General features: G+C 52.2%; 9 protein-coding genes across 9 annotated transcripts; 5 read left to right on the top strand and 4 right to left on the bottom strand.

The window, feature by feature from the left end:
- Positions 1 to 43: 43 nt before the first annotated feature.
- On the top strand, positions 44 to 2,622 carry KVR01_013535 (uncharacterized protein). The gene is made up of 6 exons (XM_044794373.1): positions 44 to 474; positions 553 to 685; positions 766 to 1,306; positions 1,365 to 1,685; positions 1,759 to 1,890; positions 1,971 to 2,622. The coding sequence occupies exons 1-6, from the start codon at positions 276 to 278 to the stop codon at positions 2,334 to 2,336; spliced, it is 1,692 nt and encodes a 563-aa protein (XP_044637463.1). The 5' UTR covers positions 44 to 275; the 3' UTR covers positions 2,337 to 2,622.
- On the bottom strand, positions 2,623 to 3,766 carry KVR01_013548 (uncharacterized protein; the record flags this gene model as incomplete). The annotated part of the gene is made up of 2 exons (XM_044783496.1): positions 3,679 to 3,766; positions 2,623 to 3,619 (listed from the first exon to the last, which is right to left on the bottom strand). The coding sequence occupies exon 2, from the start codon at positions 3,523 to 3,525 to the stop codon at positions 2,623 to 2,625; it is 903 nt and encodes a 300-aa protein (XP_044637476.1). The 5' UTR covers positions 3,526 to 3,619; positions 3,679 to 3,766.
- Positions 3,767 to 4,985: 1,219 nt separating this feature from the next.
- Positions 4,986 to 6,197, top strand: KVR01_013513 (uncharacterized protein; the record flags this gene model as incomplete). The annotated part of the gene is made up of 1 exon (XM_044786112.1): positions 4,986 to 6,197. Exon 1 carries the CDS (start codon positions 5,049 to 5,051, stop codon positions 6,195 to 6,197), a length of 1,149 nt encoding a protein of 382 aa, XP_044637441.1. The 5' UTR covers positions 4,986 to 5,048.
- Positions 6,198 to 6,774: 577 nt separating this feature from the next.
- On the top strand, positions 6,775 to 8,166 carry KVR01_013567 (uncharacterized protein; the record flags this gene model as incomplete). Its single annotated transcript, XM_044785077.1, has 4 exons — positions 6,775 to 6,794; positions 6,858 to 7,057; positions 7,169 to 7,665; positions 7,728 to 8,166. The coding sequence occupies 4 exons, from the start codon at positions 6,775 to 6,777 to the stop codon at positions 8,019 to 8,021; spliced, it is 1,011 nt and encodes a 336-aa protein (XP_044637495.1). The 3' UTR covers positions 8,022 to 8,166.
- A 1,303-nt stretch (positions 8,167 to 9,469) lies between these two features.
- KVR01_013562 (uncharacterized protein) lies at positions 9,470 to 14,415 on the bottom strand. The gene is made up of 2 exons (XM_044787232.1): positions 10,854 to 14,415; positions 9,470 to 10,766 (listed from the first exon to the last, which is right to left on the bottom strand). The coding sequence occupies exons 1-2, from the start codon at positions 13,597 to 13,599 to the stop codon at positions 9,799 to 9,801; spliced, it is 3,714 nt and encodes a 1,237-aa protein (XP_044637490.1). The 5' UTR covers positions 13,600 to 14,415; the 3' UTR covers positions 9,470 to 9,798.
- Positions 14,416 to 17,811: 3,396 nt separating this feature from the next.
- Positions 17,812 to 19,325, top strand: KVR01_013572 (uncharacterized protein). Its single transcript, XM_044781977.1, has 2 exons — positions 17,812 to 17,938; positions 18,029 to 19,325. Exons 1-2 carry the CDS (start codon positions 17,885 to 17,887, stop codon positions 18,983 to 18,985), a joined length of 1,011 nt encoding a protein of 336 aa, XP_044637500.1. The 5' UTR covers positions 17,812 to 17,884; the 3' UTR covers positions 18,986 to 19,325.
- Positions 19,326 to 21,241: 1,916 nt separating this feature from the next.
- Positions 21,242 to 22,939, bottom strand: KVR01_013553 (uncharacterized protein; the record flags this gene model as incomplete). Its single annotated transcript, XM_044787770.1, has 5 exons — positions 21,242 to 21,279; positions 21,378 to 21,841; positions 21,898 to 22,428; positions 22,497 to 22,755; positions 22,888 to 22,939. 5 exons carry the CDS (start codon positions 22,937 to 22,939, stop codon positions 21,242 to 21,244), a joined length of 1,344 nt encoding a protein of 447 aa, XP_044637481.1.
- A 714-nt stretch (positions 22,940 to 23,653) lies between these two features.
- Positions 23,654 to 25,174, top strand: KVR01_013534 (uncharacterized protein; the record flags this gene model as incomplete). The annotated part of the gene is made up of 5 exons (XM_044787435.1): positions 23,654 to 23,990; positions 24,073 to 24,371; positions 24,452 to 24,624; positions 24,691 to 24,954; positions 25,021 to 25,174. 5 exons carry the CDS (start codon positions 23,654 to 23,656, stop codon positions 25,172 to 25,174), a joined length of 1,227 nt encoding a protein of 408 aa, XP_044637462.1.
- Positions 25,175 to 25,388: 214 nt separating this feature from the next.
- KVR01_013539 (uncharacterized protein) lies at positions 25,389 to 26,828 on the bottom strand (the record flags this gene model as incomplete). The annotated part of the gene is made up of 2 exons (XM_044790777.1): positions 25,389 to 25,898; positions 25,971 to 26,828. 2 exons carry the CDS (start codon positions 26,826 to 26,828, stop codon positions 25,389 to 25,391), a joined length of 1,368 nt encoding a protein of 455 aa, XP_044637467.1.
- Between the last annotated feature and the right edge of the window lie 437 nt (positions 26,829 to 27,265).

The following is a 27,265-nucleotide window of genomic DNA, read 5'->3' as shown; positions in this document are numbered from 1 at the left end:
GCATGTTCTCAACAAGGCTGTGGGTTCCTGTGTTGTGTGACCACCCATGTCCCTGCGGTCATCTCAGGTTTCAGCGTCCAAAGGGGTCTCTGACGGCGCGTGGCAGGGGCTATGCTGTAGGACGGGCTGAATGACCCGAGGCAGACCAGACCACGGGTGGCGTCGCACACAAGGCACTGTATAAAGGCATTGGCCGTCGCTCACATCTGATCACAGTAAACAGCTCCTCGATAACTCAAAAGATTACTACTTGTATATTGTCATCATACTCGAAAATGCCTTCCCTGTCGCGTTTACCCGATGCATTTCAAGCGTCGTATTTGGAACGGGAGTCGTACCCTCGAAATTTGGCCATCAATGGTGCAGCGAGAGATTATGTTAAGATCCTTGAAAATGCTTCCGAAAAGTTGTTCCAAGACACCACGCTCGACGTCAGATTCAGGGACTTGCTGAAGAATGATGGGAATAGTGAAGGTGAGTATGCGAAACTCGCTGGGATTGGATGGTTGTTTATGCCTTCTAAGTATAAATTGACCGACGAAAATGGTATAGATCTTGACAAAAAATACATCCAAACTGAGGCTGCTTTATCCCAACACTTGGGGGTACGCGTTATTCCTGACCCCACCGACATTCACAAGAAAACAGTTGTAGGCAGTCTGAAGGATCCGAAATGTCGCTTTGTGTAAGTTCATAAAATTAGGACTTGTCTAAACAAAAAAGCCGCCTTTGCTGACAAGGTTTGCTTAACGCTTGGTTTTGCAGCTACATCTATGGCGAGCACTCTAGGGCACGTCTTCGAATCTCACGTTCCATGCTCCTTGAGCTCTTAACATGGCACCAAATCGCGCCTGCATATGTCGACTTCATGCTAGTATTTGGAATGAAGCCAGACTCTAGTGACCTCCTTTTTGGAGGATTCAGGGCCCAGGTACGCATCAAGCCCATGGATGCAACCGGCAGCATTGCGCCCCTTGGGAGGTCCGGGCGGCATTACGAATTGTGCTACAACTTGAAAGGCGTCTCCAAGTCCCAACAAGATGACTCGTACTCGATCAGACAGTCCGCCTTCTACCATCGTTTCGACGTCGTGGGAGGCAACGCGCTGTGGATCGTGACAAAGGGCGGCGACGACCTCCACCACCGCTTCAAAGAACTCACCAGCAAAGATTCTGCTAGACAAATGTTCGCGGACAGTGGGGCTTGTTTCAGGTCGAGCCTTGCCGCACATATGGCATTCTGTTACTGGTCTACGGAGGACTGGCATGGTTACATTAGATATTTGGAGACCATGGTGGGCGAATACGTAAGACTTCAGCGATTTTCCCCGAAAGGCAGATATCATAATCTGATTTCTCTACCAGACTATTATGGCATTATTGGGGCACAGGGGAGAAGGGAACCCTCAAGAGACCTACACGGGGAGAAATATACAACAACTACAGATATGGCGCGAGACAGTTTGCGATGTGATCGCAGTGCTCGACTCCAATGTGGAGGTTATTTCCTCCATGGCTGCCTTTTACCGGAACTTGCAGTCGAAGAAAAACTTTCCTCTCAGGGATATATGCCACGAGGACATAGACGACTTCGTGGAGGAGTTGCATATGATAATCTCTAGTTTCAAGCTCCAAATCAGCCGGGCAGAATCGCTGCGGCAGAGGACTATGGAACGATCAGAGTTGGTGAGTTAGTCTGCTGCGGCAATGCACCTTCTGCCAGTCTCGCAATGCACTGACGACATGTTGTGGCGGCCAGGTAAAACAGCATGTCGCAAACCAGACGTCTGAAAGGCTAGAAAAGATGAACCAACAGATGGAGAGAGAGGCGATTGCTGTCCGAATAATCACAATCGTGACTCTCATATACTTACCAGCAACGTTTGTTTCCGTAGGTGGCCCTTGACTGACAACGCACGGGTGCTTAAAAGACACTGTTGGATGTTTTCTGACCTAAGACATCAATTGCAGACCTTCTTCAGCACCGACATTATCAAGTATCAGGGAGATGATGGTCCTGGAAGCGGGACATTCTCCGCCACTGCCATGATCCGCTGGCTCCAAGTCACCTTACCGCTCACGCTCGTAACCTTGCTGGCTGCTCGTGCTCTGCAAACACGAGCCACGTCACAAGTGATCACCGCATCCGACCCATCAGCAAACAATGCCGAGAACGCGATCACCACATCCGAGTCATCAGCAAACAATGCCGAGAAAGGGATACAGGGAAACTGGTATACGCGGCCTCGGCTTGGAGTATGGGACATACCTCTCCGGTCTTGGTTTACGGGGTTCCGCGCAAGGCGAAAACATTCTTCTGCCGCACACATTGTGTGATGTGTAGGTAAAAACAAATTGATCGGAAGCATGGTCACGTTCTGCTCAAGTGACTTGACAGCTATTCCAGATCTACGAATAGCTGGAAAACCTTTGTTTGCATCATGTTGTCTCTCGTAGCACGACTGTAATAATTTCCCAGTCCCCGAGGGTACGAGGAATTTCAACATGTGCCCAGATTCTTCCTAGATTGGAGAGCTCCAATGAGAAGCAGATGCAATTAAGAAATACATGAGAGGATGAATCCGGATAACTGCACGCAAACCATATTCCCATCTCTAGTCTCTCACGCCCAAACAGCTAAGACCGCCATGACAGTGGCACCGATCGCTATGCAGGCAAACGCAGCAAGCTGCACCTTCAGAGGCGCTACCCTCATCTCCGAATTGAAGAGAAATTCATGCCCCAATAGTTCCACCATACCTGAATATAGGAGTATTCCAGCGCTGATAGAGTCGAAAATGCCAGTAGTTAGGATCTGAGCTTCGGCGTTGGCAGGCTTGGTATATATACCCACTGCGGTCGCGATTGGTGATGACAAGCCGAATATAGTAGCAAGCAGATAGGGCCACCACGGGCTGGACGCAGGCCAGTGCGCAACAGCTAGACGGGACCCGAGACCAAGGCCTTCGAAGAGCTGATGGAAGGTGAAGACGACGATCAGAACAACAAGATTGCTGGTTGTTGATAAGACTAGTCCGATGAAAATGCTGTGAAAAACGACACCAAATTCAAGTATGAAGATGGCTGTCAACTGGCCCGAGAGTGCTGATATTGAGTCTCCTGCTTGCGGTTGCTGATCGTCATTCCCAATACTGGATGCTCCAGGGAAACAAACCGAGCCATTTTGAGCCACGTACGACTGCCTGGAGCAACAGCTATCACATTTCCGGACACAAGCATCTGCATCCGCCTCCACCGTACCCGCTGATTGCAAAGCTGGCGTGACCTGCTTTGTGCTGAGAGGAAACCCTTGGGATACGTAGTTTGTAGCCACCAGTTCAAGCAAGAACATAATCATCACGGTCATGAGGCCGATAGCAAAAGCCCAGTCGTAGTCGCCCAGCCGTGCAGCCAAGCATTCATGGTGTAGGGCCTCAACGGCTGGTGATAACAGGTGCATCCATGCCGTGGCAATGATAACCCCTGTGCCGGTATGCTTGCATATAAAGAAGATTGACCTGGGCATGCGGAACAGGGTCGTCCTGGACGAAAAGATGGGTAAGAGGGCCCCAAGTAGGGATGCCGCCAGGACTATGAAGATCGAAGCGATGCGCAGACGTCTGTTGCCATGGTCAACGGCCTCGCCACACACTGCCATTGGAGAGAGGTTTCCCCGAACTTGTATCTTTTGGTGAAGGACGATAGGTGTTGATGCTATACTATCCATAATGTGAAAGACTAGGGTGGATGGCCGAGGCAAAGGCTTGGTCTATCACTTACCACCAGAGACAAAGAGGGGGGCCTCAGTCCGCATAGGAGGAAAATCAACCTGAGAGGGACTGACTGACCTTTTCGGCAAATCTCGTCCATCAGGGTTCTCTCTCTGCGCATCCATATTGCCTGTCGATCACCCTCAAAGCATGCACGAGGTCGAACTTGGCGACTTGGCATGCATGTAATATGCCCAGGTGTGTATTTAGCGCGCAGCAAAGCACCCGCCAGGCTCGTTCGTGTAACGAGACATAAACCCTTGGTTTTCTTGAAGAAGGCATGCCTCCATACTTAGTAGACACCAGAGTGGAACAGTTTCAGAAATAACAAAGTAATTGATGTTTACATATGTAATCATGTTGGCAGGGCAATGTCGATCACTTTGCTTTTTTAAGATAATTCTGTCAAACAGACTGCCAGGACTGCCAGACTGTCCGAACGGCGTTTGCGCTAGGGCACTCAGCAACTGGAATGTTTTTTTAGTTGGCAGTAAGCCTAGCCTAATCGACGTCGTTGACGCCGTTGGCGACGATCCCATCAGTAAGAATGCAGCAGTGGGGCAAAAGTCTATAGCAATCCCGATAGGAGCTGTTACTACATGACAAGAAGCGCCGTTGCAGACTCAAGATATTGTATTTGAAATATCAGGGGCTGTCCTGATGAGCTACAACAAAAAGGAGACAAAACAGAAGCTAGTTGAGCATGACAAGCGTAGTGAGAAGCGCGCTCGGTTCAAGAGCTCAGCGTTTTCCGAGATCTTTGCGACCGTGTTCAACAGTAGCCACAAAACTCACGGTATGAAGGCGCCACATAAATTTTACATGTATGGGCATTAAAAAACGAAACCACTAGCCACCAAATTCAGTCATGCCGCGCCGATGTTGATCATACGCGAACAGGCGCTGGTGACGGGCCACAGATGCCTCTTCACTGCCAAAAGTACCTAGGTACCTAGGTAGTTGGACCAACACGTCATACGCTCACACTGGTTTTCCACAACCTATTGGATAGATTGATGCTTGGTTTCCATTGCGTTTTAGCTTGGCACTGTTAAGACTCTTACAAAAAAAGAAGAAAAGGGCGGTGGCTTATAATAAGGGGCGACTTGCAGCTGCTGCCTGAAGCTTACTAAACACGACACGACGTTTTACCTCGCAAAATATAAAGCCAACCACCAATGCATTTCAGATTAGCTTTTTCCAGGCCAAAGACACTGAAAGAACGCCTCCCACTGCACTTTTGTACTCAATACATAGTAGAGCAATAACATTGACAACCATGTCTAACCCTGAAAGCTCTCAACGGTCAGAACCATATGTCCCCCGGTTTTGGACGCCTCCAGATGACCCAGATAAACCTCCATTCCCATACATCACTGGCTTCACCACACAAATCCACCGCCATATACCACCACCGCCATTTGGTCCGAATTACTATGACGCCCAGCCCAGACCGCAGTTATCATTGCAGTATATGAAAAAAGCACGACAGAGCGAGTTAGTCGTCGACAATCCTCCTCTAGAAACGGCGCCAACCCAAGCAGAGACGGCACGGCTTACCATCAACACGCATCTTTCAGTGGGATACGCGAATGGAGCCCAGGTCGTCATATGCTCCGTCACTCCCGACAAAGAAAGTGACGCCGAGCCTTTCAGGGCTGTTGCTAAGATATATGACCCTCTATACTATAGTTTCAAGAAGTGGATCGGTTTTAATCCCTGCGACATTGTCACCGAGGCGGATATGGACTATAGCCGTGAAGCTGCTGCGTACGAATTCCTACAGAAGACGGGACAGACCGGCTCCTTTGCCCCGTTATACTATGGCTCATGGAGCTTTGAAATTGCCATCACCAGCAGGGGAAAGACTCGGACGCGGCCCGTCCGCCTTGTCTTGATTGAACACCTGTGCGGGACCAGCATCCGCGGCAGCCACATCCACAACGACCCTGAGTGCGATGAAAAAGACGCCTATCACTGCCCAGAGGACTACAGGCTCGAGGTACTGGCGCTTGCTATGGAAGGTTACGTTAGGCAGCTTCATTGTGGGATTGACCAGCTGGACTTTGCCGACCGGAACGTTATGCTGGTGCCGAGGGAGCCCGGTGACCATGTCCCTACCGTCCCGGGCCTGGCTTTGCCGCGGGTTGTCCTTATAGACTACAACGGGGCCATTGTGTTCACCCAGAGCAATATGGGAAGACCGCCTCAAATGGATTGGCCGCGCCCGTGCAACCCGATGTACTACTTTTGGGATGAGTCCATGGACGACTTTGCGGGTTGGGTCCCCCCGGATTGGCATCGAAATCCGAAGTTCATGCAGCAGTGGCTGGAGAAGCGATTTGGCACAGAGGAAACGCGGAAGCTATATAACCCTGTCAAAGAGGAGCTAGTATACAGAGACTACGACCTGCCAGAGTACCAGTAAGGACAGCGGGTGGGTTCTTGAGATGATGGTACAAGTAGCTTAATCGTCTGAGAACCGTCACCGTTTTCATTCTCATGTCCTGTCTTTCTCCACTGAGACCTCCAAGCTAAAAGCCTTGGCAATACCTACTTAAGTAGGTATGCAGCATTATGGGCTCCAACTCACCTGTCTATAGAGAATTGACCTCAAATCCCGTATTTCTTAGTCTACAATAAAAAAACGCGACCTCGGCCGAGCTTCGTCCGGTCTATCTGTGGATACCCTTGCCATGCTTGTAGCTCAATCCTACTCCACCACGCTCTACTTGACCGGGATAGATGCTGTTTGATGTAGCCGCATACCCAGGATATCGTGAACGCTTTGGAGACAATGGAGAACATGTAACACTGGACCGTGCACGATGATGACAAATTTGACTCGAGTCATGTATTCCTTTGGCTCAGGGTACTAAATTCCGGAGAGCATGTAGCAAGGAGTTTTTTGGGACCAAACATGAGAAATACCCGTCAACCGAGGGGGGAACCAACAACACCAATTACATCCTTTAAGCACATTTAAGTCTTCTGAAACCGTTGTCATGGCTCCAAACATTCTCATGTAGGGCTTTATATACCCCAAGCTGAACAGTGACGGCCATAGGGCTTAGCTAATGCGATATAGTACCGGAGTCACTGGGTATGTCGGCGGAACCGTCTTCAACACCATCGTGACCGCTCACCCGGAGTACAACATCACCGTCCTCCTCCGCAACCCGCAGCCATCATTCTCTGAGAAGTACCCGAACGTGAAGGTTCTCAAGGGCGAATTTGGGGACTTCGAGCTCTTGAAGGATGCCGCATCAAAGGCAGACGTTGTAGTCCGTAAGTCGTACTACACAATCTCATTAGACAGCCGCCCCCCTCCCCCCAGAACCCCGAACAGCATAAGAGACCAGAGGGAAACCAGCTAACCAAACCACTCCCACGTCGAAGACCACGGCGACTCTGATAACGTGGCCGCGGTGCGCGCCCTCCTGGCAGGCGCGAGCGAGCGCGCGGCCGCCTCGCTGCCCGCCTTCTACATCCACCTCGGCGGCACGGGCATCATCGTGCAGTACGAGAACCTCGGCGAGCTGCACCCCAAGGTGTGGTCCGATATCGGCGACATCGAGACTCTCTGGTCCATGCCGGAGGCGACGCTCCACCGCAACACCGAGCTGCTCATCCAGGATGCTTGGACCGCACGCGGTGTCAAGACGGCGGTCGTGTGCCCGCCTATGATCCACGGACGGGGCACGGGGCCTGGGCGTACCGACAGTATGGTCTTCCCGGCGCTCGTGTCTGCAAGCGTTCAGACCGGGTCCACTTTCTACTATGGGAGCGGAACCAACATCTATTCCAAGGTGCATATCGAGGACGTGGCCCAGGTGTTCTCGAAGCTCGTCGAAGCTGCTGCCAACGGGGGCGAGGGGGCTGACTGGGGACATGACGTATGTATATTCCCGGTCATGGAGTTCTTTCTCCCTCTCAACCACTAACAACACATACCTAGGGCTACTATTTCTTGACAAGCGAGGAAGTCAACCAGAAGGATATTGCCGTCGCCGCAGGCAAGATCCTCAAGCAAAAGGGCCTGGTGCCCACCGAGGAGCCAAAGCAGCTCACACTCGAAGAGCTCGACTCGCTGCTGCCGCAGAGCCGCTTCCCGGGCGTCGCGCGACTCGCCTTCGCGTCAAACTCCCGGTCCACCCCGGACCGCACGAAGAAGGTTTTGTCATACGTGCCGCGGGGGCTGTCATACATGGACAGTCTGGAGGACGACATTAGCCGGGCGGCGCGCCGGTGATCCAGGTGCATCCCTAGGAGAACACTTCAAGCTACTTCCTTGATGAGCTTCAAGAGTTCTTTGTGTGTGTGTGTGTATGGGGGAGAGGTGGAGATGTGCAACACATAGGCGTAGAGGCGTCGCATCACCACGGCACGGAACGGGCAGGCATTGAAACTCTCCCGTTAGGCAGATCGTCTACACAACCACCGGGTTGCCTCTGTCGATAGACATCCGTAGTCTGGGTGCTTGGCATCTGGAGCAAGATCTGGATTTTATAAGGTTATTCTATATCTTATAAGATATTTTCTTATAAAAGCTTGGCTTATAAAAGATCATTTTAAGAATGAGGACAGCGCAAAACAAAGCAAAGGATTCAGCTAGGCACATCAGGGCTTAGCAAGGTGAAAGCATCGTCGCTACTGAATTGCGAAGTGCCCGGGAGACATCGTGGATGCTCTGGCATCGGTTGCGACGCCCACTGCATGGCGGGGGTCATGCATTAGTGGTGACATGTGACATTCAAGGCGACAGGAACATGTTGCCTGGAGATGACGGGGAGACACCAGATGCATGTTATGAGGCTCAACCAGGCTCAGCACTCATGCATGGTCTCTCCAACAGCAAACGTAAAGTGTTGAAGAGGTGGTGTTGATGCTCCGCCATTGGCTCTGGGTGTATCTGTCGTGGGACATAGGCGCACGAGTGCCAATGCGCGAGATTCAAACGGCATTTTCGGGGGGGGGGGCTTCTCTCCCCCACGAGACACACGAGTTATCAATCCACACTCCTTTGCTGGCGGGCGACGCACACCACTATTGCTACACCCAAGGCGCCCTTGGAGCTGGTCACCTTGAAAATTCGCTGTGGTGTCTGAGTTGAAGATCGGGTCTGCACTTCGGCTTACGCGTCTCACAAAAGCGTATTACAAGATCGCGGTTGGCACGCCTCCTCCCCACCGTTGGATTAGGGGTATTGCTCTCAATGTGCTATTTCCCGCGATGGAAGCTTGAATGGCATCCAGCCCACAATACCCTTATCAGGGCTCAGCACCCGATAACCGACGACGCACTGCGTGAACCGAAAATGGTGAAGCGGTGTCTCTGACGGCATGCCATTGGCTCCCCTTAGTGCTGACCTGTGGGAAGTGCACAAGGCTCCGGGTCTTGCTTGCATCAACGTCGGGGAAACGTGCACACCAGATACCCTACTTGCTGGGGGCTGGGAAGTGTCCCGTTAGGCAGGGCTCAGCAGATACCGTTTCTACCAGAATCCGAACTGGCAGAGAGATGTATTTGATGGTATGTCATTGGCTTGGCATGCCCCCTACGCTCAGTCACGGCACTGGCATTAGGGCTCAGCAGGTGCCTTTTAATCATCCATGGACGGACGGCACATCACCTCTTCCTCACTCGGCACACACTACGAGCACGTGATACATCCGGTGCAGATTCAGTGATATCATCTTTGTCGTGAACTTCGTTCATTGCACATTCATCTTTCACTACATACTTCCTGATCCCCATCCCCAACCCCGCCATGGGGGCAACCTCCAATTCAGTCCAGTTACACCATTTTGATCCTAGAACCCAGCCACCCACGCCGGGCATGATTCCCATCAGCCCAACTGGGCATTGCATCATTCATTTTCACCACCTAGGTACCCGGTTATAACCGACCGACAAACCAACCAACCAACCAACCACACCTTTCTTTTATGTTCCAAAAAATATTCCTCCAGTCCTCCAGCCCCTCCTTCCTCTTGCATTCTTGTATTCCTCCCAAGGCGGATCAGGGTCTAGTCCGCCTTCCTGAGCTGGTAGTACTTCCTCAGCTGGATGTCCTCATCAAACCCGACGTCCTCGTGTCGGACCACGTTCCAGCAGTAGAGCAGTAGGTCGGGGAACCGCGTGGTCCAGTAAAGCAGATAGCCTTCCTCCATGGCGCGGTGCCCGACGATCTTCTCCTGCAGCGCCTCCGGCATGTCGCGGAAGTGGTTCTTCTTGTTGCGCAGCGCGCGCAGCAGGTCAAGCAGGCGAGACCCCGTGTACTTGCGCTGCTTGCCGAGCGAGTTGACAAAATCCTTGTGCAGGCGAGAGAGGAAATCCCCGTTCGGTATGACCTCGTGTGCGCCCTCCTCGAGGGCTTGGAGGGCCAGGCTGGGCGGGTCACGTGGCTCGCGCTCGAAAGCGTCTGATACGTCGCAAAGGAAGGTCAGACGCTTCTCGGCAGACCAGAAGAACGGGTGCACCAGAATATCCTTAGTCTTCGGGCGCTCCTTGGGGTTCGCGCTGATCATCTTTGAGATCAGGTGCGTGGCCTCGCGCTGGTACTCGCCCAGCACCTCGAGCCTATCGAGGCTGTAGGTGCCCTTGCGAATGTTGACCTCCCGCATGAAGGAGCCGCCGCAGTCGAACGGGTGCGAGCCCTGTGTGAGCACGTAGAAGAAGACAATGCCGAGAGAGAAGATGTCAATCGATCGCGTCACGCGTCGCCGGTTCTCACCCTGATGCTGGCTGCTGCTCGCGGTGCCACTATGCGTGGAGCTTGCGTCTACCAGCATCGGGCCAGGCGCGGCGTCGTCGTCGTGTAAGAGCTCCGGGGCCCGCCAGCCAGCTGTACCGGCGTTGTGGGCTGTGGTAGCACCGAGAGATGACTGGCCATTCTCCAGCTTCTTGCAAAGACCAAAGTCGGAAACCAATATGAGAGGCTCGCCATCCATATCAGTAGTGATGAGAATGTTTTGTGGCTTCAGGTCACGATGGACTGTATCTTGTCAGTAAACATGTTATGATAGACCTAACCAAGTCCTCGGTGCCCAAAAACGGGCACATGATGAAGTATAGCACTGACCAATTTGCAGAGAATGGAGATGGTCCAGCCCCTTTGTGATCTGCTTCAGTACCCCGAGCGGGTTCTTGGATCCGAGCTCCGCCAGCGCACGGAAGTGTGATGGCTTCTCCACAACATCCGCCAACGACGCCTCGCATAATTGCAGGGCTATGTAAATGAAGTCACCACGCTCCAGCTGGGCATAATAACGGATGACGTTAGGGTGCAGGTCGACCTCGCGCAGCAGCCGCGTCTCACGCGTTGCAATGTCGTAGAACGATCGCAGCATTCGCTTGACCGCCACTGGCCGGTCTTGCCACTTGCCGGCGAAGACGATGGTTCCGTTGCTGCCCGTGCCCAACTGCTGCTCTTGGATGACCTCGAGGCTGTCATCGATCTTGAGGATTGGGACGGACACGTTCCCTACGTCGTCAGGCACCGTCTGGATATCAGGCTCGGGCCCCCGGGCCGTTTCGCCCAGTTTCTTGGCCATGTTCACTGCTTCCTCCACGTCGTTAAGTGCCTCATCTTCGGCGGACCCATTGCCATTATCGCCCTTCTTGTTCTTGCGGTGTTGCTTTCCCCCACGCCGACCGCGGTGAGCCTTCTTCTTCTTCGGCTCGGGAGGAGCCTGCGCTGCATCCACCGGGATGTCACCCTGACCTTGGATGGGCGCAGCGATGTCAATTGGAGCGCGAGGAGTGGCTGGGTCAGGGGGCGTATCGTCACCAAGATTGACTGCCTCCCTCGCGGCGCCGACCTGCTCGGCCGGGAGCCTCTCGTTTGCTTGGTCATTTTCAGCGACTTGAGTCTCCGGTGTCTCGTCTGATGAGTCGTCGTCCAGGTCAACGTTGAAGCCTTGTTGTTTTAGGACGCCCTTTGTCCACCGCAACGATTGTTTCGGCACCCCCTTGACGCGGCGAATAATCTCATGGCGATACACAAAGAGGGCCGTCATGAAGAGCAGGGCGACGAAGGGGTTGGTGAACGCCTCGATGGCACTGTTGGCCGCCTCCTGAGGGAGCTTCTTGACCCTCTCGATGACAGTGCTGCTGGGGCTAGGGGCATCAGTCACAATAGTGGGGACATCCGGGTGATCCTCCCGAGGGCCATCCAGCTGGGGCACATCTGAGCCTGCCGGGTTGGAGGACCCTGGTAGGAGTGGAATCCGGGGTCTGGTCCATGGCTTGCCAAGAAAATGCTGGCCCACCAAAACCTCGGAAAGCTTCTCGTCTCCCTGGAACCAGTCGAGCTCGGTTATGGGGGCTACTGGAGCTTTGGTCACCAGAGGGTACGCCCGAGCAGACATGGCATACCAGTTGCCGGCAATCTGGTCGAGGAGTATAGCACCGCTCCGCACCAGAGCCTCGTGCTCGTCCTTGGCCGGGAGAGCGGGCTGCGGCAGGGCGATGAGCTCCGGGTTCTTCTCGTCCTCTTCGTACTGGTTGTCGGTGCGAGCCGGGCGAATGACGTCGAAGGCCCTGGCGATCGGGGTCGGGAGATGCTCGACGAAGGAATTACGGCGCTCAGCGTTTCCGTTGTAGTCGATACCATAAACGCGGCCGTCGTGTCGACTGGTGATGTAGAGCTTGTCCATTGTGGTGGAATACTGCCGCATCAGGTCCTCGTCCTTGATGTTCGGACTCCACTCGGAATACTTAAGCGTAGCCACAGGGTACCCACGTGGGTTGGAGATACCGACAGTGTATTCTGTGCGCCCCAAGGTGATGGTGCCGCCATAGCACTCCTCGGAGTCGGCGCTAGCCACTGGGTCCAGAGGGCGGGGGCAGCTATCATAATCCTCGGCAGTGGATGCGGTTGGCCCGAACCACCGGATGGCACGGCCGGTGGCAGCATCGAGGGCGAGAATGTTGGTCTCCTTCTTGCCCGTGTAGACGAGGCCGTACTCCTTGTTCTCGTAGGGCGACATCTTCTCGACGAGCTGCTTCATGGACAAGCCGGTGGCCATGACGCCCTCGGTCTTGCCGGGGGCGTACATGTAGATCTCGCCGTCGCCGGTGGGTTCGATGGCCCAGACGCTCTGGTCCCAGATGGTGGAGTCGGCATCTGCGGGTGATTTGACCTGGCGGTGGTGTTTTGTCTCGACCATGGACTGGCCGAGGGAGATGTGCCAGCGCTCCTTGCCACTTTTCCGGTCGGCGGCGTAAAGGTCTCCATCGATGGTCGCCAAAAGAACAAAATCTTCCACTTCCCAATCATTAATCGACCTGTCGGGGGTCAACGGTGAAGGGGCTCGGACGGACCGCCCTTGGGATAGGTCCGGAGCCGCAGCAGAGATAGCGCTCGCATCGTAGGGTTGGATGTTTTGTTGTTGTTGATGTTGTTGTTGTCTGTATGGGGGGTGTTCTTCCTTGATGGATTGTGTGTTGGTTCTCTTCCTGCGCGAGGCAGAGTGCGGGGTGTCGACTTCGGGTTGTGTCAGCGCAGTCGCAGCAAGATTGCGGATGACACCGTCCCCCTCGAGGGGGGACTCGTGGCGGGCCTGAGGCCTGGCTCTAGCAGGCTTGCCATGTTGATCGGCGGGATGGGGATGCGGGTGAGGGTGAGGGTCGGCAGCGCGAGGGGCAGCTAGAGATGGCGAGGCAAGAGCAGGTGGTTGTGGCTGATGCTCGACGGAGTGGAAGTCGACAGCTTCGACGAGAGGGAGGACGGGCAGCAGCAGGGCAGCGAGGACCCAGAAGAACTTCCTGTTGTTTGGTTGCTGGACGACATGCCGTCCCTCGCCAGGAGGCCGTCGCAGCATCATTTGTTTATCTAGCCGTCTAGCAGCGCTGTGGGATAATCGTCATTTGGCGATTATCCCAGAGTGGTATTTTGGTGGAAGGACGTTTTGTGACTTGTGTCGGGAGTAAGAGTCGGCGGTAGGAGCCGGGTCCGGTGGGCCACGTCTGCCAGGGGTGGGAGGGTTCAAAAGAGTCGGTGGATGTCGCTGGATGGCGGTCAAGCCGTTGGATGCAACTGGAGCTCGAGTCAAAGGAGGGCGGGATTGCTGGCTTGTCAACCCATCAAGAGGCGGCGGCGGCAGCAGCAGCAGCAGGACGAGGGCGAGGATGAGAGACGCAGAAGACGAGCTCGAGGAGTTTTTGCCGAGTGTGACAGTGGTGCTAGTCCTGTGCAGGCTAGGTTTGGTCGTGTCAGGCCAGGTCAGATCAGGGCTGGGCAGGGTCGAGCGAGGGCTCGAGGGCTCGAGGGCTGAGGGCTGATTGTTCGGGCTGTGGTTGCGCAGGGTTTCGCTCTGCTCGGCAGTCCGGCCGAGTCGTGTTGGCGGCAAGGACGGGCCTCAGCTTGATCAAAGCAATGGCACGCACAGACAGGGCGGAAGCGAAAAATTGCCCAAGATGACGAAGGATGTTTGGCGATGATGGTGGTGAGGTGAGGACACTCGGTTCGCTGGCGTCAGACAGGCAGAGGTGTCGACTGTGGACTTGTGGACTATGGGCTGCGGACTGTGGGTTTGGAGTGGACTGGTGGGAAAGGGGTCGAAGGTCGAGCCTTGCTTGGAAGCTTGGAATGCTGGGAGTGGCTGCCAGTGCTGGGAATGCTCAGGCCTGGGGAGGGGGACGGGGACGGGGACGGGGTGCAGCTGTGAGCCTGTGAGCCTGTGACTAGATGGTTCGACGGGGAAGCGTGTGGGTGGCTGTGAGTCCTTCCTTCCTCCCTGCCCCTCGGTATGGGGTACCTCTACTGAGCGGTAGCGCGTGGTGTGAGACGGCCTAAACGGCACTCCGTACTCCGTACCTGGGTACCTACGTCGTGCGGTGGAGGTAGGGGTCGGGTGTGCGGGACGGGGTACGTTTCTACTGGGCAGGGACAGCGTTGGAGGGAGAGGTGGGACTGGAATGTGGGTGGGCCTTGCAGCTTGCTCCAGGACGGCTGGACGGCTGGAGGGGAGCTCAACAGTCACCGCAGGAAGCTGACAGCTGCACACAGCCAGTCAATCAGTCACAAGGGATGAGTTTTGGGATGATGGGAATGGGATCCTCGATTCCAAGGGAGAGGGTTGATCAGATCTCCTACATCGGTTGACTTGCAATATAACACTGCTCATCAGCCTAAAATGCTGGCAGAAACAGAGCTGACGAAACCCAAGACATGCAAATCTGGCAGTTCTGGGCCAGCAAGTTGGCCCATATATTATGACCTCAGAACCGATTGGACAGGCACACAATCACCTGCACACCACCTCTGTCCAATAATCCCACTGCTCTACTGTTGACACCCGAACCAGCAATGCAGCCGAGGGCATAGGAAGAGAAGCTGCAGGATTGCAGCCATCGTGAGACGGGCCTCATAAGCCCAGGAATCCAGTGTTTCACCCGGGGGCCATTATAAGAACACCTCATAATCCGTCTCACAAACCTCGGAAGCCCTATGAATCCTCCTCGCAGCTGCCATACAGTACCGTAGTCCACGAGTCGCAGTGCATGAACTTTAACGCTTTTCATGCCGTGCATATACCTACGTGCCGCGCAGTACATTGCGCACAGCGAATATGCATCATCCCGAGAGCTTCTGGCCCTGTCGGTGCTGGTCTAGCTCGACGACCTGGAACGAACGGACTGGCGGACTGACGGACTGACGGACTGTCGGACGGATTAATCAAACCAGCAAAACAAACCCCCTTCGCCACCGACTCCACCCACTCCTCGTCAATTCGGTCTGGGGTGCATGCGTCAAAACTTGAACTGACGAACTGGACTGCCAGACTGCTGGGCCGACCAAGGGAAGCGGCAGCAACGGCGGATAATCGGCCGACGTCGATCAGTTATAGCCCGAGGGGTTCACACACACTGACACACTACACTAGCACTTCCATCATCAGATCAGGCGTCTATCTGCTAGCCGACAGGCTCCCCAAAGCCTGTTTTTTGCTGTGGCCCAGCCAGCCCAGCCCAACCCGACGGACCCTGCGTCTGCGGATCGGGCCCCCTCTGCAAGGGCGACCGAGAGAGGGGCTAGGCTCGCCCTAGTTTGCCACCGCCAATGCGCATCTACTTCCCTCATTAACAGTACTTCTCCAGGGTACACAGTCTGACAGTCAACATCACCTCACCCAGGGTTTGAAGGCTAGGGGGGGGGCTCCAGTCATAACCCCGCCTTCAAACCCTCAAGTGTTAACCCCCTCATTACTAAGGGCGTTATCACGGAGGGAAGTCAGTCTGGTGGTAATTACACCTATAAAGTTACTTTCATATTAAGTTTGTTATATATAGAAGCGAGAACTTACTTATAATAATTTCTAGTGTAGAAGACTAGTCTTAGTTTAAGCGTCTTTAAATATAGAACGCCCTTCATGTTTGAAAAAGAATTCCGAAAGAGGTATAGCGTGCCCTGTTTGTTTACCAGGTCAAACTGACTTCCCTCGGTGAACACCTGTAGACGCTCTTAGACGTGAACATGCCACCAGCGCTTGACCGCCTGCAAGTCTCGACTAGCCGTCGGAAACGGTGAAAACCTTATCCATCCTTACACCTGTGGCAGCTGGGTCACGAGATCTGGCTCGGACTGCTCCTACTCCCTCCACAACTGCGCTGTCCTAGGACTTTACAGCCAGGGAGTTCAGGGAGACCCTGAATTGTCTCCTCGAATGTACATGTCCTATCAATTATTGGTATCATCCTTGTAATAAATCCTGAGAAACACCTACACACGTATTTATCTACCTACGTAGCCTCGCCGGACCTCTGCGAGTGTCCGGGTAGTAGCCAGTGCTAGATGTCCCTAGTTAACTTGGAAAAAAAGCCGAGCCTCACTCTTCTTCAGCGTACATGGAACTTGGATCCGAGACGCTTCGAATTTGAGGATGAAATAGCTCCGGATGCATTAATAGGAAAGGTACGGAGTAACGTGCAAACGATGATGAGAAGGAGGATGTTGCGCGGGTAGGATGTGTTTTGTCTGAATGCCCCACCGCATTGATGTAAAAGATGTATGATCTCTTGTCCCTGTCGATACTCATTGTTCTTTGGATAAAGTGGAACATTGCAAGTACTCTATAGCTTGCTTGATTGAATAGACATCCGGCTCACTGGGAAGTGTCTGTGGAAGATTAATGGATGGCGAAAACTGCTAGGTTGATTTTAAGTAACTAAACATTGTTCTACAAAAATGGAGAGGCCTGTTGTCGGTTTACAGGCTAAACACCTGGGCCAAAACTCTTCAGACTAGTAGCTGGGAGAGTATGATATCGTTGGCTCTGTACAATGCTGCGAGCTGCGAGAGAGATACGTGCGTTATCCGATGACGATAACTAGGTTCTAAGGGGAGATGAGAAACCTGTAATAGGCCGCATGAACGGGCCCGAACCCTTGATATGTGTTCTTTTGTATCCCGCCCATTATTCGAACATGCTCACATAGAGGAAGTTCTGGTATCTACGCCGTACCCACAGCCAGAAGCAGGACACTCCCCAGGTTGTTTGCCTAGGACGGCCGTCAACATGGTAGCGTGAAGACATCATCTGTTCTTTCCTTGTTTTCCGTGGTTGTGGGGGCCCACGATGTTTGGGAAACGGCGAGCATCTTGCTCAAATGATGGGTCGCTGTATTCAACCAATGTAATGCCAAATCTATAAATACACAAATTGTATACTTAACGCAGCATCTAGCACTGGTACGTTGTCTAAAACTTCAATTTCCATGGAAGCAAACCCTTTCCAATGCCCAATAAGCCTCATTTTCTGGGAAGGATTGTGTACATGCCGCTCCATCGAAGGGACTGTTTGCTCTAAAGTATGTTGCATTTCGACAGCACTAGGGGACTAATTGTGACGGCAAGCTACTGGAGTGCCTAAGTTTAGCACTGAGACCGCGGGTACGTGTTCAAGGGTGGCCGATCTACCTAGGTACGTCATCGTACAGACAAAGTCGACAGAGCTGCCTACTTGTGTACCTAGGTATATGAGAACCTGCACGTCTGCGCCATGATCCCGTGTTCTTCATTCCTTCGTCGTCCACTGCCTCTTCAAGGGACGCTTTGCGGCTTACTTAACCATCGAACCCAACCCCTTCAACTCCGAATACCGCAAGAAGATGGATGAAAAGAACCTCCAACGTGCCCGCGACGCGATCAGGGTGCGAGTTTCGGTACGTGATGTTATTCCGAATTTAGCCACTAGCAGTGGCCGTTCACGGCTACCCAAATTCGAGCTACAAATGGAGATTGACACATTCCAGAGTTTACAAATTCAGGTCGATTACGAACGTCTTACGCCATCTCTCCGAGAGGAAATTGTCCATGCCCTTGAAGTGCACGAGCAAGCCCTCGAACAACCGAGCCTCGACGTGCCTTTCCTCGAAGAGCTCGACAGGCTGCAGGACAAAATCGACGAACACTGGTCAAGGGTCTACAAGAGCTGCATTGATCATTCCCACCTTGTGGCTGATATAGGCCAATACCAACTCTTCCTGACACAATTACTCCTGGCGGAATATACAGGAGCGGTTTTGACCGACAGGCGATCGATTGGGTGGCTACATCAAGCCGCATCTCACATTGAGAGGGTCGGCAAAGACAGGAGCAGCGAATTTGCAGAGATTTACTACGAAAACATCGCACAACCAATCAACGAACTATTGCTCAACAATGCTCATGTACAGATAAGGTTGCTAATATCTGCCGCCGATGATGAACAGAAGCGCCCTCTAGGTGGTTATGTCCAGTATCTCATCGAATGGTGCGATTGGAACGACCTAGCAAAGTATGTCTACAACGACCGTGAGCTTGCCATTCGTCTCTTCAAATACGATCCAATTATCCCGGGCTTGTTTGATGGTGGTACACGTGAAAAGGTCTTGGAAGGCATCACAAGTGTGCAGGAAAAGTATTTCACCAACATTTCGAGCCTGGATGAGTACACGTTAAGCAAGTATGCCATGGGCCTAAAGCCGCCGCTTGAAAAGACTCTAGATTCTTCCCGTGTACCCCCCGCGGAGCCTGCAGTCGAACATAAAAAACCCATGAGGAATGGTCTCTCTGCTCGGAACCACGGCAGACGCATTATCAGCGCCATTACAGGCGGGATTAAATCCCTAGGCACGGGTTCGGGACATCAAGAAGGGGCCGGTCAGCAGGCCTCTGTGAATACCACAAAAGACGAGAGGGCACCGTTGTTGGAAGAGAAGAAGCTTTGAAACAGTTTCTACGGTTTTGGCGAAAGCACCGGTTTCTAAAGTTTTACCCGCCGTGCACCAAATATTCAAAGCATCCTCAAATATTACACAAGCGATGCCGAGGAGCCCTTGAGATTCCTAGTGCACATGTGACCGTGGTAATTGAGCGCATGTAGGCGGCTCGCTGTCACAGCATCACTCAGGGGGGCAAGCCTATTGCCCCAGACTCCGTGCGTGGAATCATTTGGTCGGCTTTCAATATAGCCACCAGAAGCGATGTCGACGCCTGCGATTTCCCCGCTGCCGTCTTTTCTCTCGCATCTTCACGGGTTAACCTCACTTGACATCACTACACCCGTTTCGCGTTGGCAAGAGCACCCAGGTACTTGTTAAAATCACGTCTACCCTGCTGTGCATGAATGATATCAGGGAGGAGAAAAGGTCCTATCAATTTGAAATACTCGTCAAAATCTGGCTAGCGCGCCTGGTCGCCATAGCCGCGTTAAGGGACCCTCTGCTCCATACACCGGGTCTTCTTCAGGCGTGGCAACATCCTGAATGGTCTTCCCGAAAGCATCCGCTGGATTTTTCCCCGTCTCATTTGTCCAACGAGGACATCCCTATGTTGGTGTAAGCAGGGGAGGGAAAAGACGTGAACAGGCCGAAATGGCCAGAAAGTGAATCGCGTGACAAGAAAATGCGGTTGGGTTAAAAGAAGTAATTGATAAGGAGTGAAGAGTCTCTGTGAGAAGGCAGTTCCAGAAATGAGGGCACAAGAAACAAAAAACATGATCACCTTGGGATGCATGTCGCAGCCTATTCTGTAAAACGGCCATTTTAAAGGCAAAAATGCCCAGTCACTCACTTCTGGGTAGACGCCAATATAGCGATAGTCAGACGTGCTCTTCAGGCAAAAATGCGCAGTGCCAGCTGGGAGCACTATAACGTCGCCTGTTGCCACTGATACTTCCAATGCCCCTTCAAAATCATCCGTTATTCTGCCTAGTAACAGCCTGGATGAACCTTGAAAGATTCCTGTCAAGAAATCAGCTGTTAAACCCTCCAGAATCTGTTCATAGTAGCACCTGGCCTGATTCAACGACAAAATACACCAGGCTTGGTTGACATCACTCACCGTAACATTCATGACTGTTTGGATGGAAGTGTCGTATATCAATGTGGCCCCACGTGCCCTTCCAAGGTTGCAAGAGGTCAGAGTGGCGAAAATGGCACAGTTATTGTCTCATACGAAATGGCGAAACGCACTCTTTTTTCCCATCGATGAGAAGTGAGATACTCAGTGGCCGTCACCTCCGTTCGCGGGTGCGGTAGCACGTTTCGGTAGTGCAGGACAGGCAGTATGCTGTTTGGCACATCTGCGGCTGGAGTTAGAAAGTAACATTGCACCGTAGAATGCATGTTGCTCTGAGCCCGGAGTCAAGCCGGCAAAACTTCAGAATACTGTTTCTCTGCAGTGAACAATGCGTGGTCTCCAAATATGATACTTCGAAGTCCCAACGCGGAGCCCGGACCGGCTTCCGGACGAGCTCCCGTCTCTGCCAAGCCTCCCTCTAAGAGAAGTAGGTATTCTGTCTACAGAAACGTCGGGTATGGACCCACTGTGACTGATCTGGTCTCAATTTGGAAGATTACACCATGAGTGACTCGACGTATCTATATGTGGATTGTAGATAAATTATTCAAAGGATTCTACTAGTAGCATTCGGTTTGAATCTCAGCGCGCGACTGGCACTTTTGTCCGATAATGGACTCGATCGATCTGTATTTTGTCCTTTTTCTTTGCTAACTCTAGTTTGAGGCTTCCAAATTGGACCTAAATCATATCATCTGGCAATGGATTATGCTTCCGTAGGTAGAAGCTTATATCATCTCCCCTGCGAGGAATTGTTGCCGTTGTAACACGGCTGTCGCTTTCATCAACCCCTAGGGGATCGATAGAGGGGTCTTCTACCCATGAGATGCCTGGACCCCAGTAACTGAACCGATTCTGTGTTGTATATTTCCAGTCGTAATCCTCCCATCGGTCTTCCGCCAAAGTCTGAATGTAATGCAATGAGCTGCCAGGCCACAATGCTGTGACTCTTCCGTTCGTTTTGACTGGGGAGGATTGTTAGGTGGTCAGTAAAAGGTCTCATAAAATATCCCAAGTTTGAAAGAAGGATTGAGCCATACACCAACTATTGCATGTCCCTGTCCACACCATATCTTGCATATACGCATTTGTGTGATTAACGAAGTCATCTTGTGCTTCCCTTCTCACATCGAAACACCGAACCCTTTGTCGTAGCACCCTTCTCAGAAGACGGATGAAGTAGTCGCTTGTTGCCTCGAGGGAACCTGATTATCGTGTCAGCATCGTGTTAAAGTGCACTTGCGCCATCACTGCACTCACCCATTAGGCTACCATTTGAGATAGGCGTGTTTGGGCCAAGAAAAGTGAGGTAATTGGGGAAGCCTGCCACACCAATTCCCATATAGGAGGCCGGGTCAGAACGCCACACGTCCTGCAAATTGAGACCGTCCCGACCAATGATGGGAAACCGAGGTCTGAAAGTAGTGTCGAACCCAGTGGCCGCAATGAGAACATCAGCTGCATGCTCCACGCCTCCCGACACGACGACACCAGTAGCTGTGATTTTCTCGATAGGATCAAAATTCGCGTGGACATTGGGTTCCTGTAACGCGACGAGGTATTGTTCACCAGGATTGATCCGCCTGCACCCAGCCTCGAATGACGGGATCAACTTTTCTTGTAGGGTTTTGTCTATGATGAGTTCCCTCATACGTGACTCGAATTGAGCTTTCAAATCTTTCTGCTCAGGAGTCTTCTTGAAGTAGGCCAGGAAGTTACCATTGCTGGGAATAAATGTCAGTTCTGGAGGGTGCCAAGAGCAAGTTTGGCAACCACACACAAATAGTTTTCAAGCTCCTTGCGAGTCTCAAGGTAGGCGTCCTCATCACTGGCAAATCGCTCCATATCTTTGATGCTATAAACCGGGTTCATATTTTCAGCATCAGCCAAGGTGATTCCAGCAGGTGCCGTGATCCAAGACGGGGTTCGAATGTAGACATCGACTTGGCTGCACAGTGGCTGAATCTGGGGTAGTAGTTGAACGGCGCTTGCACCGGCACCAATGACGGCGACCCTCTTCCCATCAAGCTTTACGCTGGAGTCCCAGCTTGCCGTGTGGAGGTGCTGACCCGCAAAGCTTGAGAAACCCGGTATGCTAGGAAGTTTGGGGTTGTTGAGGATGCCGCCTGCGTTAACCAAAATCTCTGACTGAATAACATCTGCCATCCCGTCGATCGTGACGTTCCATTTCGCTAAATTCTCAGACCACCTCGCTTCAATGACCTTACTGTTGAAGTGGATGAACTGTTCGAGTCCATGAACGCCAGCAAAACGTTTCAGATAGGCTTGAATCTCATCAGATGATGCATAGCTGGATACGGTCCCACGGGGTGACTCAGTACTCTGGTAAAGTGGACGGGGCGCAGGCAAGGTACTCACAACTGTGACCACGACGGGTTCAGAGCAAAGGGGTACTGATATATGTGGCTTGGAACGTCACAAGCACACCCTGGAGTGAGATTGAATCCTTGATCAGTCGATGATTTTGTCACATCATGGCTGGCTTCATTGCTTGTGTATTCACACGTGCAAAACGAACCTGGATATTTGTTCTCAAACCATGTTCCTCCTAAATCAGGAGACTTCTCGTAAATTGAGAATGCGATGCTGCCATTGAAATGCTCGCGGAGTTTGTATGCTGAACATAATGAGATGTCATCAGAGTGAATTGATTATAAGGGGAACTCATCGTACCCATCAGCAAACCTGATACCCTGAGACACAATGTTAGCTCACACTAACCCTTTTCTTGGGCATGCTCAAGACTGACCCTGCACCAATAATGATGCAACGGAGTTGGCTTCCATTGGCTTGACACCCATCTTCCGGGCTTTGATCATTACTGACAGGCGCCATTGCCCGCCTGGGTCTGTGAATGCGTGGAGGAACCAGAGAAGCGAGTCGGCAAGAGTAGAAGCATTAGACAAGCGACTTTCGACATATCCAATAACCTATCACTTAGTTGCCTGCCAGGATATGAACAAACTGAAGATAGAACTATACTAGACAATAATGAGAGTTCAACGGCTGCTATCTCATCCAGCGACTCTGTGAGCCACCGGCGGACGGGCCGTTTCCGATACATACCGGGCGGTAGATTGGAATCATCCAACCTTGATGTCTATTATCAAGTTGCCAAGACCACAAGTTTAACATTTGTGTCCCTCGCACCAAAGTAAGAGCTTGAATATCGTGCCTATCCGGCGAGTCGCTGATTCTCGGGGCTACTGAGACATGTTTAGCCCACCCGGACCCGGGCCGTCTTCCGTCCCCACTTTGATACGCGGTGTGATATTCACGGACACGGACAGGAACCGGAACGGAATCGAAACCAACAGGAATACAGGGCAAATGATAAATGTATGGAAAGGAGATTGTATTTATTTTGGGGACCTTGATTATGACGTGCGTAGTGAACCAGTGCTGCAGTGCCATAGCGAAGTAGACCTTATTCCTGCTTACTACGGATGAATCCCTCAACCAAATTTTGCTTGATACAGAAGCCTTCGTGTGGAAGATTCTTATCATAAATCAAGATGAACAGGCTCCTAGGGCTTGTGAAGGCTCCGGCTGAGAGCAACTCCGAGCATGCGCCCACCCTGGCTTTACCGTCCGTTTGGTACAGATCTCCAGAGATGTACGAGCTGGAGAGAAGAGCCATCTTCTCCCGCAAATGGATGTTAGTGTCCCATGAATTGAGGCTCCCGAAGACAGGAGACTTTGTCCGAATCACAGAAGCAGGTTTCCAATTCTTCTTGATCAAGGACCGTGAAGGCAACATCAATGCCTTCCATAACATCTGTCGACATCGCGCATTTCCAATCATTGAGCGGGACTGCGGAACCTCCAGTGTCCTTGCATGCAAGTACCACGGTATGTCAAACCAGATTGTAATAGTCAGCGCGCAGCACAAAAGGTATCAATTGATTGTTTCCATGTCTGACAGGGTGTACAGGATGGTCGTATAGCTTCAAGGGAGCCCTGGCCAAAGCACCCAAGTATCAAGACTTGGACGGGTTCAAGAAAGAGTCAAACGGTCTTTTCCGTATTCACGTACACATCGACGACCTCGGCTTCATCTGGGTTAACCTAGACTCAGACCGCACTCCGGCCGTCTCATGGGAAGACGACTTCGAGGGAGTTGACCGCCAAACAAGACTGCAGGAATTCAATTTTGCCGAGTACCACTTTGATCATCAGTGGGAGATGCTAGGAGAATACAATTGGAAGACATTGGCAGACAACTACAACGAGGTAAGTAGGTGATACATGCAACAGTAACTGCATTTACCTCAAGTCCAAAGGCCTATCTCATTAGATACTGACGCCGAAAGTGTTATCATTGCCCCACTGGCCATCCAGCCTTGAACGGCCTCACGGACCTCAACAAATACTGGGTTGAGACGAAGGGTGGCCATATCCAACATTTCAACACCGACAAGCCCGGTGTTGTCGGGTTGGGGATATACAGTACCTTCTACTACCCCAATGCGTGCATGACAGTCTCGTAAGTGTTCAAATCATTAGAATCAAGTCATCCATAAGGATTCTGGCACGTCCTGATCTTGTAAAGCCCGCACTTCTTTTACATGATGCGATGCATCCCAGTCTCGGCCACTCAAACACAGATGGAGTATGAATTCTACAGGCACAGAGATGCGACAGATGAGGAATTCACGTACGTCACGGAGACATTCAAGACAATTTTAAGGGAGGATAAAGACCTCTGTAATGCCGCCCAGAGGAATTTGAATGGGAGCGTCTTCATCAATGGAGAGCTTCACCCTACTGCGGAAAAGGCAAGTCTTCATGCATACTCTGAGAGCACATCTCACATGTAATCCCTCCCTCACTGACAGACATGGTGAACAAAGGGCCCCCTGTACTTTCAAAAGGTCACTAGAGACTTGGTGAAGAGTCACTATGAGAGAGAAGCACAATTGAAGCGGGAGCTCTGGCCCGCAACGCCGCAGTACAAGTTGACTGAAAAGACTCAGGAGGACATAGAGCTTTGTGAGAAAATCACATGCTCGGCCTCAGAGCAGTTGGCGTGGTAGTATTGAGTGCAGTGGCCACATTGTTTGTACGGTTCCGAGCAGGCAAACGCGGGATGGTCAGAAGATGGCAAATTTTCGTCCAACAGGTCATCCGACAGTGTCTATTCAGGTAGATACAAGGACTTCAGTTGTTGTGGTAAGTTGATGATAAACATAGCTAGTTCCAAATTACATGCTGTATTCAGACAACTGGCCCCTTGCTCTTACGCCCGTTTCACAGGTCCAAGTCCAACCACGCATCAATCGTTCTATTGTAAGCATCAGCTCCTAGGAAAAATCCCGGTGGGCTCTGAGTCCGGCCCACCGCGTTCATAAATGGTGGCGATATAGCTCCTGGGACTGCTTCCGGGACAGAAGTGGCTCTCGGAATGGGTAAGCTTGAGTCCAGAATGGTTGCATCTTGTCCTGGAGCATGAAGAGGTGTCTCCTTGTGAACCGTCTTGTGACCAGCAATGCCCTCGGAGCCGATCAAGTCGAACTCTGTCTCGACCTCTCCTGCCTCCATCTCTGGAGCCAACGAAGTTGGCAGAAGCGTGTCTCCAAATACTGATGAAAGGTTCTCAGATAAGCTGGAGTATCCTGCCTTCTCGTAGACCAACAATTCCCATAGTAATGCTGCATCGATTGACCAGGTTTGCCCTTCCGGTGCATGGTCATTCAGTCGTGCAGTAGAAGCGTCCACAACACCCACGACGCTTTTTTGTAGTCTCTGTAACTTATCTGCCTGGGAAACATTACGATGTCAGTCAGAATGGACAGGCGGTCGGAAAGTGGCATGGGGGGGGGGGAAGCATACCGTGACGCTTATGTTAGGCCATATACGCCCGAGTCCCCGCAAGAACACCATACACTTCTCGAACCCGGTCTGAGCCCTGGCACGAAGTGTGTCATTACGCACAAAGCTGTGTTGGAGGTGAATCGTAGCTATAATAGCAACGCACTGGCCCAAGACAGGGTCCGAGATCTGAAATGTCTTGCTTTCGAGCAAGTCAAGGAAGTACATGATCCAGCCCGCGTGGCGCGTGATCTGTTCAAAGGATTGCTGGATGAAAGATTGCGGCATCGTGTGCCGGAAGTTTCGAAGCCTCATCGAGAGCAAGAACGGGTGATTCAGCAGGCAGGGGATCGCAGCATAGACGAATTGCACGAAAAGCCATGGCCCCCAGTAACCTCTCTGCTCCTGAAGCTCGGCAGAATCGAGTTCCTGGAACTTCAAGTTGTTCTCGCGCCAGCGGTACTTGGTCGGTACCCGGCTGTCGATATCGAGGTGTCTCGACATGATGTGTGAGTAGTCGGAGTCCGGTTTCCAAGGGGGCAAGGTGTTCGAGTCTGCTGGGCGGGCGGCGTAGCAGCTTGCCATGTGCCATACCTCAGAGAGCTGGTTGGTGAAGACTAGAATATCGTCCTTTTCGTTGTTTCCGGCGCAAGACAGCAATTGTCTCACTGCCAATGGCGAGTCTGCATAGCTATTGTAGAATCCAGAAGAAGGCTCGGGAGTCACCGACCAACCCGCAGTGTGATGCAAATTGTGTAGGGTAATAAGGCTCTGGACGCATGCGATGAACTCGGAGTTCTGAATCAGGGCCCTAGTTTGACAAGGTTTCAACGACCATAGTAAGTTCTGGACAAGTTGTAAGCCATGGTCGCAGTTCATATATGCTCTGAGAGTCCTTCCAGCTGTAATGAGTGATACGATTAGTTGCAGAACTCGCGGGAGGGTCACCGCTACATACCTGCAAAGTCAACCATACTCAACATGCATAGTGTCTGCAAGGTAGACAGCTGCACCTCGCCTTGTGCAACTCTCTTCATGACGAGTCGATAAGACGTTTCTGCCAGAGACCTTGTCTTCTCCGAAATCTCCTGTGGGCTTGTCCTTGCAGTAAACCGTAGAGACAGACTCTGGAGTGCCAGGATTAGCTCGTGGTCTCTTGACTCGAGCGAGTCAAGAAAGCTGTCTTCATCAAATAGTTGCAAAGGCTGCCGATGACACCAAGTCATATAGAGGCGGCCATGGTCTCGCAGGTCCTGGGAAGCGCTCCCACTTGGCGATCCGTCCGTTCTACCCTTTGATTAGCACAATGGTCGGAA

Source organism: Diaporthe batatas, assembly GCF_019321695.1.
Source record: "Diaporthe batatas strain CRI 302-4 chromosome Unknown Contig00028, whole genome shotgun sequence".
Lineage (NCBI taxonomy): Eukaryota > Fungi > Ascomycota > Sordariomycetes > Diaporthales > Diaporthaceae > Diaporthe > Diaporthe batatas.
The sequence above is the reverse complement of the archived record's forward strand: the minus strand, read 5'-3'. Positions and strand labels throughout refer to the sequence as shown.